At 33.7% G+C, this 16424-nt stretch overlaps 1 protein-coding gene and 1 long non-coding RNA gene across 4 annotated transcripts; one reads left to right on the plus strand and one right to left on the minus strand.

Moving 5' to 3' along the window:
• Positions 1 to 1230: 1230 nt before the first annotated feature.
• LOC100742160 (tetraspanin-1) lies at positions 1231 to 15530 on the plus strand. Of its 3 annotated transcripts, none has more exons than XM_012391540.3 (9): positions 1231 to 1484; positions 11145 to 11246; positions 12024 to 12122; positions 13158 to 13286; positions 13356 to 13430; positions 13522 to 13629; positions 13760 to 13924; positions 14017 to 14158; positions 15070 to 15530. In XM_012391540.3, exons 2-9 carry the CDS (start codon positions 11172 to 11174, stop codon positions 15093 to 15095), a joined length of 819 nt encoding a protein of 272 aa, XP_012246963.1. In that variant the 5' UTR covers positions 1231 to 1484; positions 11145 to 11171; the 3' UTR covers positions 15096 to 15530. The 3 variants fall into 3 exon arrangements, with proteins under 3 accessions (XP_012246963.1, XP_012246964.1, XP_024226757.1); XM_012391541.3 differs by lacking the exon at positions 1231 to 1484 and adding an exon at positions 6074 to 6187; XM_024370989.2 differs by lacking the exon at positions 1231 to 1484 and adding an exon at positions 10697 to 11082.
• LOC117152317 lies at positions 5100 to 7258 on the minus strand. Its single transcript, XR_004462667.1, has 4 exons — positions 6816 to 7258; positions 6058 to 6179; positions 5304 to 5765; positions 5100 to 5139 (listed from the first exon to the last, which is right to left on the minus strand). It is a non-coding gene; the product is annotated as an uncharacterized LOC117152317 (long non-coding RNA).
• Positions 15531 to 16424: the final 894 nt, after the last annotated feature.

Consider the following 16424-nt stretch of genomic DNA (forward strand, 5'->3'; position numbering starts at 1 on the left):
AAATTTAAGATATTTAAAAATATTAAATATTTTCACTTTTGTCGTGCATTATTAAGAATTTAATTCTTCAACACATTATTTTCTTAATTAATCCGAAATTTTTATTTTCTGCTATATGTAGATTTACTTAAAAAGTTATCTAGAATGTGTAATAATAAAAAAGAAAAGATAGCAAAATGTAGATAATAACACATTTTTTTATGTAATACTAGTTATATGAAGAAAAACATTATTAAAATTTGTAATGTATTGTATGATAATTCATACAATATAATTTTTGTTTAACGCAGTCTAATTATTTTGTTTTGTTTCTTTCAGATTAATTAAACGCAGATATTCAAATAAATTTATTTTAGATTTGTATGTTTGTTGTGTTTTAAATTATTACAAGCATTCGTAACTATTTTTGGTTTTTATAGATTAGGGTGATATTATTTTTTTAATTTAGAACTGAAAAATATTCTAAATAATAATAATTTGTGAAAACTATTAAGGAATAAATATGTCATATATAATTTCACGTTATATATAGATAATTTATATGCTTATACAATATTAATAAGTTATAAATATATAGAATAATGTAAAAATAAGCAGAAAAATTCTAACATGGGATTAAAAAAACATGGATTATTTATAAATGTGTACAAATAGAAAATGATTAAAAAAATCATCTTGTAAAAATAAATTATAAATATATGTATGTGATGGTTATAGTTATAATAAAATATCTGCAATAGCTTTATTGGATTTTTAATATTTTATTGATTAATAAATTAATTTCATTTGTAACATTATGCGATGATAAAATAATAATTAGACAAAATATGTAATATGTATCATGTATAGGCAATGTTTGGCTTTTCGTTTAAATTTAAATGTTATTAAATTAATTTTCATTTAAATAATTGTTTACGTAGACTCATTTGTTATTTGAAAGTTGAAAATTAAATTGATCAGAAGAGTTGTTGATGAACAGTTGACGGGTGTTTTAAATATACATATTTAGCAGATTAGGCATTTAAATTTTGAGTTAAGTCTTAAGGGTCTCCGGGACAACAAAAACTTATTTAAAGCAGGTCCGTAGTAAACAAAAGATTAAGAACCGCTTGTGTATATATTTACGTAAAGGCGCGAAAACTTTCAACGGTATGATTTGTTTATGTTTGAGATGCTAGCCACTGATTAGTCAAGAGAGCTCCTATCACAGCAAAGTTTCCGCCATTGGTAGAAGAACTACCGCGACAGGTACCTGTGGTAGATGCGCGGCAAACAGCATCGAGAGACAGCGTTTCTTTTTCTGCTCGTGTCAGTGTCTCGAGAAATCTGTTAGTACGGATGACGCCGGTAAAATTATTACAATTCGATTCTATTATCTTTACAATGGTGATAAACAGTGACGTGGTGTGAAGTGTATTATTTGCGTTAACCTTCTAATTTCCTGGAACCTTTTGCTGAAGGATTTTAGGCGCGGTATCGTAAACGTAAGTCATCTGTTCTTTTGCTTCTTTCTTTTCCTATATTCCGTTAAGTATCACTTTTCATTTTTAAATTCCCACTAAACGCGAAACTTTCGTTCAAGTGTTTTCTACATAAAATCTATATTAGTCTATAAAGCGATTTATTAATATTAATTTTTGTTCCTGTTATAAACGTGATTTTTTTTGTGTATTTAGCATTTCATTTGTTTTCTCGTAACGTTCATGTGTAATATGTACGACTACGAATAAAAATGAGATATCTTTCTTTCGTATCTGATAAATTTTACGGAATTTTTTAATAGAATTCAAAATTAAACCGAGATTAATATACGTTAAGAATAATATAAGCTAAAATATCTGACGTTACAAAAGTATATTGAGTATATTAAGTATATTGATTGTAAATATATCGATTCCTTTTTTCTTATTACGTTATCTGTTTATTACATTACTTACAAAATTTGAAGTTTTCGTTTATTTAAAGATTTGTTGTTATTTTCGTTAGCGACTATTTTCACAAAACACTTTAAATTTGATTAGAACAAGCTAATTTAATAAAGACTGAAATATAACCAACAGATGAGTTTAATAATAAAATCTTATTTCATAATTGATTCTTTTTATTAATTCTCTACTATATGTAATGTATATGTGAATAAAGTTGGTTTTCAACCACAATTACATTTTTATATTGGTTAAAACATATACGTATGTAGTTTTATTAATATCAGTTTTCATAAATAACCTTTCTCTTATTATTTGTATTGTTCTGCTTGGTTATTAGTTTTCCTATTAGTATTTTAAAGCATTATAATTTTCTCACGAAATTTTACTCCTATTTGTTATACTATTTTACGTGTTTAACCAAATTTTGTTAGAAATGAGTGGATATAAAAATATTGGCTTCCCTGGAAAACCACGTGCATTCATAAAACGTAATGTTTACTTTATCTCTTTTGTGTAATATGTCGTAAATAATTTATTAATCGAATTTTGAAATCAGAATTGACTGTCTTATATTCGTTTTGTAACGAGGTATACGACTTTCCCTTCTTGGAAATTCTCTCCTTTCTTTCTATCCTTGTCTTCCTTGTCCTACCTTCCCCTTCTCTTTCCTTTGCCTCTTTTATACCGTTTCTATATTTACTTTTTGATAAGAGAAAAGATTTTGTATAGTATCTGTTCGTAATCTTATTCTTCTAACAGGTACCTTATTACGTTTGTTTGTTTGTTTGTGTGTGTGTGTTTTTTAAACAAACAACATTAATACATCGCTGAATTATTTTCATTATTTAATGTCTCAGTCATAATTTATAATTTCCTAATTTGGGTAAACTTTTCCTCTGGGAATTATTCGTCTTTTAATTCGTTTTTCTTCCCTTTTTTCTTGCATTTTCTGGTAGTGCTCGATGAATAAAGGCGAAATGCAACGGTTAAGTTCAGCAATCTATTGGTTCAAAAGTTGCACGTCTTTAAAGTTTGGTTCTCCGGACGTATTGTACGGCTTTATTCAACGCGATAATTAAATATATAAATTAAATAGATAAATTAAACGATAAATTTTAATATCTATTTAGACACTACGGACTACTATGCTGAAAACAGAATATCGTTCTATCATCGATATACGAATCGATTTGTCAAATAATATATTTCATAAGGTCTTCTCATAACCTTTATTATCTTAAAAAACATATGGTGAATTCAGAAGCCAGTCAGTGCAAGTCGATTAGCATTAAAACCGAGATGAACGAGATTTTTACAAATTGGTTGTAAAAAAAATAACGATGCTAGGAAAGATGTGAAAAAGGATTTTTATTATAAGATAACATACGGATGAACTTAACTGCGAGAGAAACAAAGGAAAATCGCAATGACTTTTTAAAAGAAATCAAATTGAATGAAAAAATTGTGACCTATATCAATTGTCACTCACTGTCGTTCTCTGCATCAAGGTTCGTTAGATTTGCCTTTGAGATTGATGCTCGCATTTTTTGAAAAACTTTGTTGTCGTTGAAAAACTTTGGTAAAATGGATGGTAATGCAGCGGAATATAACATTGTAGGTAAAACGTGTGCTTCTTTTTCATTTCTTTCACCGATCTACGGGTCTACGGGTCTACGGGTCTATGGGTCTGGATATGGTGGTGGGTTTTGAACGACATTGAGCAAACTCGAAGGCCTTCCTTTTGACACCGGCATCACGTTGATCTCATAAATTGAAAAATCATTCTGCATTTATATTATCGTGTCTAATTAAACACATTTATATCACTCTTCTAATTTCTCCTCTGCAACTATTGCACTTACTATTTGGTACTTTGCTTTTTGTCTTTTGATAACCAGACTTTCGCAATATGTATCCCCCTCTACCTCATATAAATTTCATTATATGAGATTGCAAATATCCTCGATTATTTTATCTTATACTTCCGGATGTTTTTTTAGTTAGTATCTAAGAATTAGAAAAATGAAGTACATAATTAAGTAGAGAAATATCTGTTTGTAATAAGAAATATAGAAGCTATATTCCACCGTTCCTATGTATTATTAAAGTAAGACTGGGAAGATGAAAGTAAAGCGTATTTTCGTAAAAATCGAAATTCCGTCGCATGAAGATCAAGTGGACGAGTTGAAGAAAGAAAGTCTCGGATAAAATCTTTCACAGTGATACCCGAGCAATTAAACGTATTTGTTACTTACTTGTAATATATGATATATTGGACAAGGGATGAATAATAAAAGAAAAAAAGCTACTCTTGTGATGAATTGTGTTTCCATAACAACACATAGCATGCACTTTGCACGATGTCAATGCCCTCGTCATGTTACGTGCTCAAGCTCGTTCGAACGAATATAATTGGACTACATATTTTGAGAAAGTGGTGAAAGTCGATTTTTTGAAAAAAATCGAGAAAACGGAAAACCTTCCTATGCGTTTATGCGAACTTTTTATTTATTTATTATCGATGTATAATTTAAATGTCTAAAACATTCGTTTGTTTCAATTAATCGACATTTCCTTACTATACGGAGTTAATATTATCGTTTGTCTATTTTGAAAGTAATACGACTCCATTTCCTGTAATCTGTGTAGCCTGTCCAAACATTCGAGGAACCAATAATCAAAAACAAATGATATTTTCAGATTAAACAACAGCATTTTGTTTTTTAGTGTTCTTACAATTAAACGATTAAAGCGTGAAACATGAAATTTAAATAATCGAAACTAAATGAATCGTACGATTCAGTGATTTTGAAAACGGTGCAATTCGCGAGTAATATATCAGAGTAATTTCTTTTATCTTGTGTTGATCCGAATTGGAAGCGAGTTAGCCCCTTGGATAGGGAGCGTCGATCGGAACAGGTAACGATCGAAAGGAATAACGTTCAGCGAATAAGCTGGTTGCTGCAACATATCCCAAGCGAGACTCATTACGACGATAAAACAGTGTGTGGTCTGCCGTTGTCACGCGGTAATTTCACAGAACGTCCTCCTTTGTCGGTGCCCCAACCACCGCATCTCGTCCAAAGACACATTTTTTCTCGATGGAATTGGTCGCTCGCCCGATAGATAGCTCAAAGTTATAGAAAGCAACGTCGAATACTTTGAACTTTGCTTAAAAATTTGCATTATTCTTTTCTACACCCGATACATACTAGGCAAAAATATTTATAACGTTATTATATATTCTATATATTTTCTACATTTTCTATCGTACGATACATTTTATTTCCATATCCGTCAATATCGTATTTATATACATATAATCGTATAACACATTACATCATGTTTATATACATTAAGAAAAGAATTACGTACATTTCAACCAGTATGCTGGCTACATTTCTAACTAATTTTGCGAGAAATGGCAGAGCTACAGCGCAAAAGCATACTAGCTAACTAACATACTGTGCTAAGAAAATTGGCTCCAACAGGCCTTGAACATCTGAGACCTCGGATGCCCCTGGAACGTCTTCTACGCTATAACAATCAACAATCCGGCCTCTTCTTCCGTTAATATCTTACGATCTATCCTCGTACTGACAACATTATAATTGTCTCTATATAATTTACAAACGTATTACGTTACGTTTCGAACGTGTCACGTGTCACGCGTCACGCGTCACGCGTAGTTTAGTAACCGCTACGATTTATTACCGAATATATTCGACGAATATATATATATATATACCGAAGAATTTCACCACTCACTGTCACGCTTTTGTTCATCCTCATTCTCAATCGCTTCTCCTCTTCGTAAATATCGTAATTTCCACGAACCTAGGAAGCACGGAATTTTTCTTTCCTCTCGTTCTATAATGTTGTCTAACTAGGAAATCCACGGACGACGGGAGACAAAAGTCAAGTTTAGAAAGGCAGAGAGAGTATACAGGGTGTGTTTCGTAATACGTGGGATCCACTCGAGGACAGTGGACAGTGGACAGTGGACAGTGGACAGTGGACAGGGGAGAAAGGAAAGAAAGGAAGAAGGAAAGAGTTGGCGTAAACGCGTGTTCAATTTGACCTTATTTCAAAGTTATTATCGCTTCTATGTCTCGATAACAATCCGTACCTGCTTACCTTCGCAGAAGGTGCTCGAATGGCTCGGTCTCTCGAGAGACAACGTCCGTGAGCAAACGTAGGAAGAACGTGCTTTTTACCCCGTTTGGCGAGCAACGATCTCGCTGTGCGATGCTGTGAAGGTAGAACATTTGAAAATACTAAAAACGTAATTTGACAAATCTGAAAATGCAAGATTTTCACCAAGTCACACGATTTTTCGACAAATAAATTTTTAAGTTAACGACACGCTGTTCTTTTTTATTTCTGTATCGGCGTAGTTGCCATTTATTGGAACAATGTTCCAAGAGTCAAAAGTGAGTACGAATATTTTGTTGTCGACAAAAGCGGAAAGCAAAAACACGCTTTAAGCGGTAATAAGTACTTGGATCGGAAAGTGGTTTTCGTTCTCGTGAAACGTTATATGCTCGACTGGTTGGTCGTATTAATGGCTATTTGTTCGGCATTTAATCTGTTTAATTTTAGTGGTTCAACGAGTTTGACAACTTTCGACGATGACGCAATAACGTGCCTGCAAATGTATATCGTATCCTCGTTGCATAATGCACGCACGTATGCAAGCCCAGAACGCGCTTTTATACGAGAAATCTAACGTAACGCTCGTAACGATTCTGTTTACAGCTTTTACGCATAGTACAAAGGGAATCCTACGACACAACTAATACCCTTGCATCGTTTGTACTAAGTGAGCGAACGAATAATCCAAATTTTTCAGCGCAATTCAAAGTTTACTTGAAAAGAAAAACATACCGCAAGCCGTGGGATCGAGGAATTCGTTCGTCGTTGCTCTCTGTAACTTTGAGCCACTTGTTGGGTAAGCGATAAAGTGTCGCGTCTTTACACGAGATCCGATCGTCGGGGCACCTACGAAGGAGGACGTTCCGTGAAATTACCGCCTGACAACATCAGGCCCCACGTGGCTTCTACGGACAAAAGACGTCATGACGAGTCTTGGTTGGCACGTCTTACAGCAGCCAGCTTATTCGTTAGACGTTGCTCCTTACGATCGCTGCCTATTCCGGTATTCGCTTGCAATTAGCAAATCGGATAGAAAATTGAAACATGCCTGTTGGATCCTCTTTAAAAACACCGTACCTCAAAGTTATAGAAAGGTACATTGCACGGCCGTAGCTAAAGCGTATATCGTTACGAAATATCAATATCGTTGTTAAAATACAAAATACGGAGATTATAGTAGGTTGTAGGAGAGACACAGAGATAGAATAGAGATAGATAGAATGCAGCGGGCGTAAAAAAGATGTGTAACCTTTTTGCGAGTAAGCAATTGGCGAGGTGGCAATTCTCGTTTGGAGGACGATGACACGTGGAAAATTAGGTCAGCAGACTCGATTATACCCGACCAACGGGTCGCTTTTCTTTTTCTTCGATACTTACTCTCGTTGCTCTTGGCTTTACCCTTGGCGGATTTACAATTAAAAATGACCGTGTTTCGCGTACTTTGTTCGTCCGTACTATGTAACCTCCACTATCCGAATTAATGGGAAGACGTAACTCTTCGGACGAGGGAATTTTCGGATAATGGAAGCCGCGTCTCTCTTTATAATTATTTTTCGTTTTTCTTTTTCTTTTTTTCCTTTTTCTTTTTTCTTCCTTTTTTTCAGCATAAGCAATCGAAACGTCGACGACGATATTTATACAAATTTCAAAACTTTTTCGTACAATATATATCCAGATACTGTGTCTGTTTGTGTACTGTATTGTTGTACAACAGATAGTACATATTTATTTCTCAATTCAGCTACAAATTTCTTATTTCTCGAGTAATTTTCAATTACGTGTTTCTATTTTTGGCTTAGTTAATTACGAATCTTCTAACGTTGTAGATTTTTCCAATTTTTCAAATACTTTCACGCCTTTCTCTAACTTTCGAAGCATCTTTTCTTCCCTTTCAATACGACGCTTTATACGACACGTTTCCACTTTGATGCCGTTATACGCATATTATACGCATATTATACGCATATTATACGCATATTAACGCGTAGAATATTAACTTGGTAGCAAAATAATAGAAAAATAATAGAAAAGTAATAGAAAAATGATAGAAAGGACGTGTGATAGCGGAGGACACGAGCAAGAAATATTGCTCCGTTAATTAATAGAAGTTTGCAGCGTTGTGATCGCTAGCCCCCGTTCTTTAAATCTCGTATTTGTTGTTTTCATTGGTCCAAGTTGTTCTACGTTTGCTCTAGATCGTTTCAACTAGATAATCGTTTATCTCGAAAGTGTAGGATTTCGAAGCTATTACATGTACTGATGTACAAGTAGTTGAAAGGGAATGCGAGAGTTTGAGTTTCGTCGCGATGATGTAATTTTTTATGAATTTACTCGTATAACGGTGTATCCAAGTTGTAGTACTCCGATGCGAATAGACCATCGTTAACACGATTAATTATGCAAAATTCTCTTCTTTGTACGAGCTTCGTGAGAAGCAGATAACACACGAGAATACGTTTACGAACGTGTGTAATTACCGCGAACAAGCGTAATTTAAAATAACGTCTACTTAGTTTTTCTGAATTTTGCAGATTCCTCGGTTTATTCAAAAGAATATAATTCGATATCGATCATATACGAATGACGGAACGATCGGACGATTATGTCGTTGCGTCTTCTTATGCGTCTTCTTACGCGATATACATACGTACTCGTATATTGCGTAACGTTGTTGGTAAACTAATTTGATAATAATAATGATTCAGTAGCACGATATTATTAACCATGCAAACGCCTTATAACCTGTGCACAGAGTGCGCACGATATCTACGTAATAGGAAGCACGAGCCAGAATATTATAAAAGCAATCTTTCTTTCGTAAGATACAAGTACGAACATTGTTGATAATTAATATGACGATATATAGGGTAACTGCGTCTAATATGGAACACTCATGATTTTAACACTCATGATTCTTCCCCGAAAACAGAAACACGCTTCTTTCTTTCAACATTAATCCGCCCAAAATCCTTTTAACCGTTAAATCGCACAACTTTTCTAGCAGATTTAATTCGGTAAAGTTGCATTCCTTTTGTGACTGTTAACGTCTTAACCCTACTTCCAACGCCTCGGACATCGCCGTTGTCGCTATATTCGTGTTTCGATTTCGTTATCCATTATTATACACGCAACACTAGTCGTGTCGATCGTGGCCGATCGTGATCGATCGTGGTCGATCTTGGTCGATCGAAGAAGATTCGCCGCGTTGAAGCGATTTTATCGGATCGGCGTTATCACGACCACCGAATCCTACGGTACGGTACGTTGTCAGACGATGCGGTTCCTAATTTTCCGAAGCACATTCTTCATGATCCCGATGAAAACGACGAATACGTCGCACCCACTTTTCGTTATTACCGCCACGTTAATTACCGCCACGAAATAAATACAATTCCGTATCGTCGTCGTTAGCAGCGTCATTGACGCGTTCCATATTACGTACGATCGACAACGCGATAAATTTTACAAATATATATCTCGGATAAACGATCGATTCTGGCCTCATGGTTGGATTTTTAGTTAGCAAGAAACTATCGGAAAATATCTTTTACTTTTGTTTGAGAAAATATCAAAAGATATTTTTCAATCGAACGATCATCGGCGTCACGCATCGTCGGTAATAGAAGATGCTTTTACGTTACAAGCTGCAGCGCAAAGATAGGAGAGCTAAAGCGGACATTCGCAGCGGGACCGCGATGTAACTCGGCCTAATAGCTTCCTGATTATTTCGTGAGCCGCTCAGCTGATTTCCTCTGCCTTCTGCTGCGATAGTTTCATTCCTCGTTGCCATCGGGGCGATGAGTTATTTCTTCGCGTTTACGTTTGTGTTTGCATTTGCGTTTGCGTTTGCGTTTGCGTTTGCGTTTGCGTTTGCGTTTGCGTTTGCGTTTGCGTTTGCGTTTGCTTCGGATTATTCCCTGTATCTCTACGCTTTTTTTCTATTATGGATCTTAAGCGATTTACCACTGCCTCGTTTCTCCTGCCTTTCACTGTTTCCTCCTCGCTCGATACGCTAGGCTATATCCCATAGCAATTCTCTGGCGAGCGTTTTAACGTACCTATTTCAATTTTACGAGGAACGCATTTTCTCTTTTCGTCTTCCAACCAGTGTCCTCTCTAGATGCTCTAGATGTTCTAGATGCTGTAGATGCTCTGCCCTTCCCACCGTTCGTACATATTTATGTCTCCTCTTATCGTATCTGATGTTTGTGATTTTATCGTACCGCGCCTAGTATTACTATTCTTTGTCCCTTCCAGTTACAGTTTTAACTATATTCCATCGTTGCAAACGTTTCGCTCCTAGCTACCGCACACACACGCACACACACACACACACACACACACACACACAGAGAGAGAGAGAGAGAGAGAGACCCATACCTTCGATAAAACTCTCAACTGTCTCGCGTATTCGGGTAACCGGGTAATTTTTGTATACCCGAGTGTCCTACAGGTACCCTTCGTGCACGTCGATGTACGTACGTCATTATCGAAGCTGGTTTAGAATAGTTACAAACGTTTTGGAATCGCGTGCCAATACTTTTGTCCACTGTACGTATACCTACTACGCGTGTGCAATATTATATACTTTACGTTACATGCGTTGCAGTCGTCGATACGTAAACGCTGTAACATCGTGATTACTTTTGACGAAATACGAGGCCGTCTTAATAACATCGAATGCATTAACGCGTCATTCGTTAGATGCTGTATTCGACTATGAATGCAAAGGACGTATTCTTAATTAACAGAAATTCGTCCTAATTCGGCCAATTTTCGCAGCTCTTTGTTTCCCGCCTACGATGATTTCAACGACGAATACGTCGTCTTAATCGAGCAACTAGAGAACGTCTTGTAAACGTTCTGTATGACGTTTAATTTCTTCTGTCGTAAATGCTTCGTAAAATTAGAAAAAATATTTTACAATACGCGCATAGCATAAAAATCAGTTTACCGATAGCGAGGCTAACGTTCGTTTACGATTTACTGTTCAAGTAGCACGCGTTATGATATTCTTAATTCAGTATGCAAGAGTACCGAACGATATTTACTTTTTTTCAGTTACAGATACAGTTTCAGTCTCAGTGAATGAACGAGGCTAAAATGGGCTGTGCTTCGCAGTGTGCCAAGTATTTTCTATGTTTCTTCAATTTCGTTTTCTTCGTAAGTATTGTATTCCTGTACGACGTTATTTCCGCATTCCTTATTGCGACATTATCCTACATATATTTATCGTTAATTCGATTCCTAATCAAAATATAATTTCTCCCTTATTTATATCCGCTACCTGGCAGCAACCACTCGATTTAAGCGAAAGTCGTAGATACGACCTGTTGATTTAACACGGCGGCCTACTATTAACCTAGTTAGGTTACTGCTACTCATCCGTCCAACTATACTTTATTCTTATCTAACTATTTAAGTCTTCATCTAGTTACTAACTATTTATCTAACTATTATATAATCGCTTAACTCTTTGCCTGACACCCCTAATATCCTTTCCACTTCTCTTAGCCAGTTCGCAGCTTTTTCCTTCACTTTCTCGCTAACTATTTCCTCTATACCGACCGACCATCGTCCTCTCTAGTTCCCTGCACTCTCTCAACGTATACTTGGAATTTCCAAATTCGCGTCACCGCGACTTCGCAACGTCTTCCCTCGTCGTCTCTTTCCTTCGAATATTCCTTCAAATATCTGCTAACGACCAATTCAAACGACTGTTTAACCACCAGGGCTAACGATTTCAACCGAATATCCGAGATACCTGCGAGACATCTGATTCTCTCGAAGGGATTCGATAGGGATTCGATAGGGATTCTCACTTGCCAGATCAAATTCGTTACAACACCCTGTACTTCTAGATTAATTCTTCTCTCCGATCTCGCTATACATCCTGGCGTGGTAGAAAATTAATTAAATTTTCATCGGCTTTGTCTACAGGTAGCCGGAGGGGCTGCGTTGGCGGTTGGAGTTTGGCTCTTCGTCGATAGCAATTCTTTCACTGATCTCGTCGGCAAACTCGATCAGTCGGACATTTTGGTAAAGTTTTAGAACAATTCTCTCGAAACAGAAATTTTCCTTTTAAAAGAAGCAACGAAACGAAAGAAGAAAGGAAAAAATCTCACTCGACCATGTTCAAGTGATGTTGCCACAATATAGGGAAATTATTTGATCGAACGATTAAAAGAGAAGACAATCGGTAGTAAGATTATTTGTAGTAATAGGATATTTTTTACCGATTCACGCTCCGTTGATTGCGACACGAAAGCGTTGCCAATTAGTTAACTACCGAGAAGAATATATCCGGCACTTTCTACTCGTAAGCTCTTATCGTGTACAGGTTTTCATTTTCGTTTCCTCGTGCTCCTACTTACTATAGATCGTTCGCTCCTAATATAAACTAGCTATTCTAAATGAATGATAATGAACATAATAATATAATAATATTGTTAATAATAATATCCTTCGCCGATTAGATGTATATATTTATTTATAGCAGTGTTATCGAATTAATTGTCGTTCGAAGGAAGCACGGTACTAACAGAGATATAGTGTACATAATGTTACTAGAAGAGTAACAATCTTTCTTTACATAAGTGCAATTTTCTTCCCTTTGTTTTCTCTTTGTTTCTTCTTTCACTCTTTGTTTTATTTTCAACGTAATTTATCTAACTTGTATACTAAGAGCAACGCTTACATCACTATATCGTAATATATTTTTACTTTCAATTACCATAATATCATCCTATATTATATATTATATATTATATATTATTTATTATACATGTATACATTATTAGAACTAAATTATAATATGTTTGAATACTTAGACAAGTCGTATAATTTGCTCGCTCTCTATCTAAAACCAAGTATCTCTAACGTTTGATTTTTCAGAAAATCTACAATTTTCAAATAAACTCAAATAACTCAAAACAAATATTTCAGATCTTACTAAAAGTTTTTCTATAGCTTTATATTTAGTATGCTGGTTTACGAAAATTTTTATTTCAAATTTTAATAGATAATTCGATAGTACGTTAATCATAGAGTTAAATTCAATCATTTTGTTCGTAGAACAAAACGGACACCGACGTCATCAGGATAATATCGTACATCTTGATTTTGGCGGGAACGTTGACCTTTTTGATCAGCTTTTTGGGCTACTGTGGAGCGATGTTTGAATCTCGGTGTCTTCTTTGTGTCGTAAGTACTTTTGTAGCCGAAAGAAAGAGACTTTAGTGTCACACGATACAATTAAGTTTTTAATTATAGTACGGTGTTCTTATTCTCCTCGTTTTGATCCTGGAATCTGTTGTAGTAGGTTTGGCTTTTGGACTTAAAGGGGATGTAAGTTTATTTCTTTCGTCATATTGTTAGTTACGTAAATTCCAATCTTAAATAGAAATTGATATTAGTCTGTTCGTCGCAATTCTTTCAGGCAGAGCAAAGTACACGAGATTTTCTCAAGTCTACGATCAAATACTATGCCAGTAACATCGATAAAACAGAGACAATCACAGTGACGTGGGATGGCATAATGACACAGGTTGTTACAAATTTGCTTGTTTGATTAATTAGGACAAAGTTATAGACTTAAACTGCTTAAAAAAAATGATTAAGCGCAAATAAGTTTTAACAAGCGGATTTACATACATTAACCTGTTATATATGTTTAGCTTCATTGCTGTGGAGTAGACAATCATTTGGACTTCCGAGAGAGTACAAATTGGACATCTACAGATAAAATTCTACCTGAAGCATGTTGTATAAAGGAAAACAATATTTTGAAGGATCCATCTTGCCCTATCAGTCCTACTTCCAATAATTCTTATTATAAACAGGTTGGAAAATACTTCGATTAGATTAATAACTTTATAATTCATTTATTATAAAGGCTATTCGAGATATATAAAAAGCTGTATAAATATTGTAGGGTTGTTATAGAGCAATAATGAGGACGATCGAAGAAAATGCGGCTATAGTAATCGGCGTTGCGACTGGATTAGCATTTGTCGAAATCCTGGTTATTATTTTAGCTCTGCACTTGGCATGCTGTTACTGGCGTCCACAACACGGTAGGCTTGCACTTCTCACTGATTGATAACATGAATATTTCATGAATATTTTATGAATATTTCGTTTTACGAATATTACATCCGATCAAAACAACTCATATATATATATATATTATATATATATATATATATATATATATATATATATAACATATATAACATATATATATATATATATGTTTTATATATATATATATATATATATATATGATAATCATTTAAGAAAACAAATTTTTCTCCTCTAGTACGATTTGAAACGATTTGAAAAAGTTAGAAAGGTTTCTTTAAAACAATTCAAATAAATACATTCTTTTAGCTTGCGTCGACGTATCGTCGAAAAATGCTTGCTGAATTAACAGCAATGAAAATATTCTATTTATACTTTTACTGGCTTCGAAAGTTAAGTGTTTCGCTAAAAACGAATTAGTTTTCAAATTAATATAAGCTTGGCGTAATTCTTTTCTTTTATCCGTATATCTATGGCAACGAATTTTATTCAAATTGAAAAGAATAGAGGATAATTTCTTATATTGATAAAATTATCAGTATTACTACAAATGTTGAATAAATTGGCAACATTTAATATTCCAATATGTCTATTATTAAAATTTTTAATTATATATACATATAATCATATTTTTAATAACTATAATTAATATTATTACATTACATATGATATATTTGTATTATTTATAAGCTCGTATATAAGTCAAATTACAAATTAACTAAAAGTCATCGTATTCCTAAAGTAAATTTTCTATACTTATATCATAGCACAATAGTTTATTAAAACCTATATATTTTTTGTATCGTTACGATTTTTGCCGATAATCTAATGATAACGAACTGGAGCAGTTCACGCAATCATTTGTCGTCAGTTCATATCGCGCACAAAACATTTTCGTTTACAGTTTTAACTTGTTGGTGTTGCTGTTGACCACATGCATTAACAGCGAGCTCTTCGTACCTTCTTCTTGGCTCCTTCCTTCATAGAAGTGAAAATTGGCTTAAGCTTACTTACTACTCGAAATTAGGCCAGAATACGTGTTCGTCATCTACTCAATTATATTTTATTACTTCTCTAAAAATATTCGCAAAAGTGGAAATGTTTATCGAGTAATATTTTCTATGAATATTTCAAATATATGTATCATAAATGTACATTTTAATTGGGCTAACAACAACTAAAAGGTATAAGTACAAAAATTTCAAATGCAATTGTTTTGTTTTTTCAAGCAGGACGCTCGATAATTTAGCTAGTTGTATAATTAGAAAATTAATCTAATTAGTAAAAAGATATTGTTCATTTTTTAAAGCAAACCAGTACAAAAACAAATAAAGAGTTTAAAAGCAAGACACTACAGAAAAATTACATATGCTTGCGTTGAACTACTTTGTGTATGTGTGTGTCTGTGTGTGTGTGCGCGCGCGCACGTATGCGTGAGAGAGGGGAAGAGAGAGAGAGAGAGAAATATATATATATATACATATAATAAAAAAAATATATATATATATTTTTAACAATTAACACAGAATATTATACTACATTATTTTATTAAGTTATATTTACTATAGTACATCAATATGTATAAATGATACATATTATAATCGCTCTGTTTATAAGAGAAACTAAAATGTATAATAAAAATTTGTAATATTTTATAATGTATATTTTACATTGTTTTATACTGTACAAGAATCATGATAAAGATTTTGTATTCTTTTTAAACTTGAAAATTTTTTCTTAACTCCTCTCAATTGTATGGAGAAGCATATTTCTTCTTACAATCGTTCACCAAAATATTAATCATAAAGAAAAAACGAATTGTTTTATTATTAAACAAACAGCAGTGTAGTTGTAGAAAAAAATTACCTTACGATTATTGTTGTAAAATTTCATGAAGATGTTAAAAAATTGCAAATATGAGAGATAAATCCAATAATTCATAGTAATATATTATTTCCTTATTAATACATGTTAATAATTAATATACAATTCTGCACATATATGATTAAGTAATTGGTCAGTTATTTTATTCTCGAGGATTAGTATAATTTATACACATAGTACATCCAAGTACGTATAGAAAGCAACTGTTCAAATTCTAGTTTCCAAATATAAATTATTTTATAAAGATATTTCAAGAAACTTCCTTATGAACCAAATTTTCGTATTACAAGAATCATAATAAAAATAATATATTATTATAAATTATCCGATCTTTTTAACATAAATGGGAATAAATAAATATTTTATTCGATTAAA

This window comes from Bombus impatiens, unplaced genomic scaffold (assembly GCF_000188095.3).
Source record: "Bombus impatiens unplaced genomic scaffold, BIMP_2.2 scf_1079, whole genome shotgun sequence".
NCBI classification, from domain to species: domain Eukaryota; kingdom Metazoa; phylum Arthropoda; class Insecta; order Hymenoptera; family Apidae; genus Bombus; species Bombus impatiens.

Bases quoted from the DNA above. Each gene is read 5' to 3' on its own strand.
- LOC100742160 (XM_012391540.3), top strand. From the start codon at position 11,172: ATGAACGAGGCTAAAATGGGCTGTGCTTCGCAGTGTGCCAAGTATTTT. The intron at 11,247-12,023 runs GTAAGTATTGTA...CTTTGTCTACAG, and splicing joins TCTTCAATTTCGTTTTCTTC to GTAGCCGGAGGGGCTGCGTT. The intron at 12,123-13,157 runs GTAAAGTTTTAG...TTTTGTTCGTAG, and splicing joins TCGATCAGTCGGACATTTTG to AACAAAACGGACACCGACGT.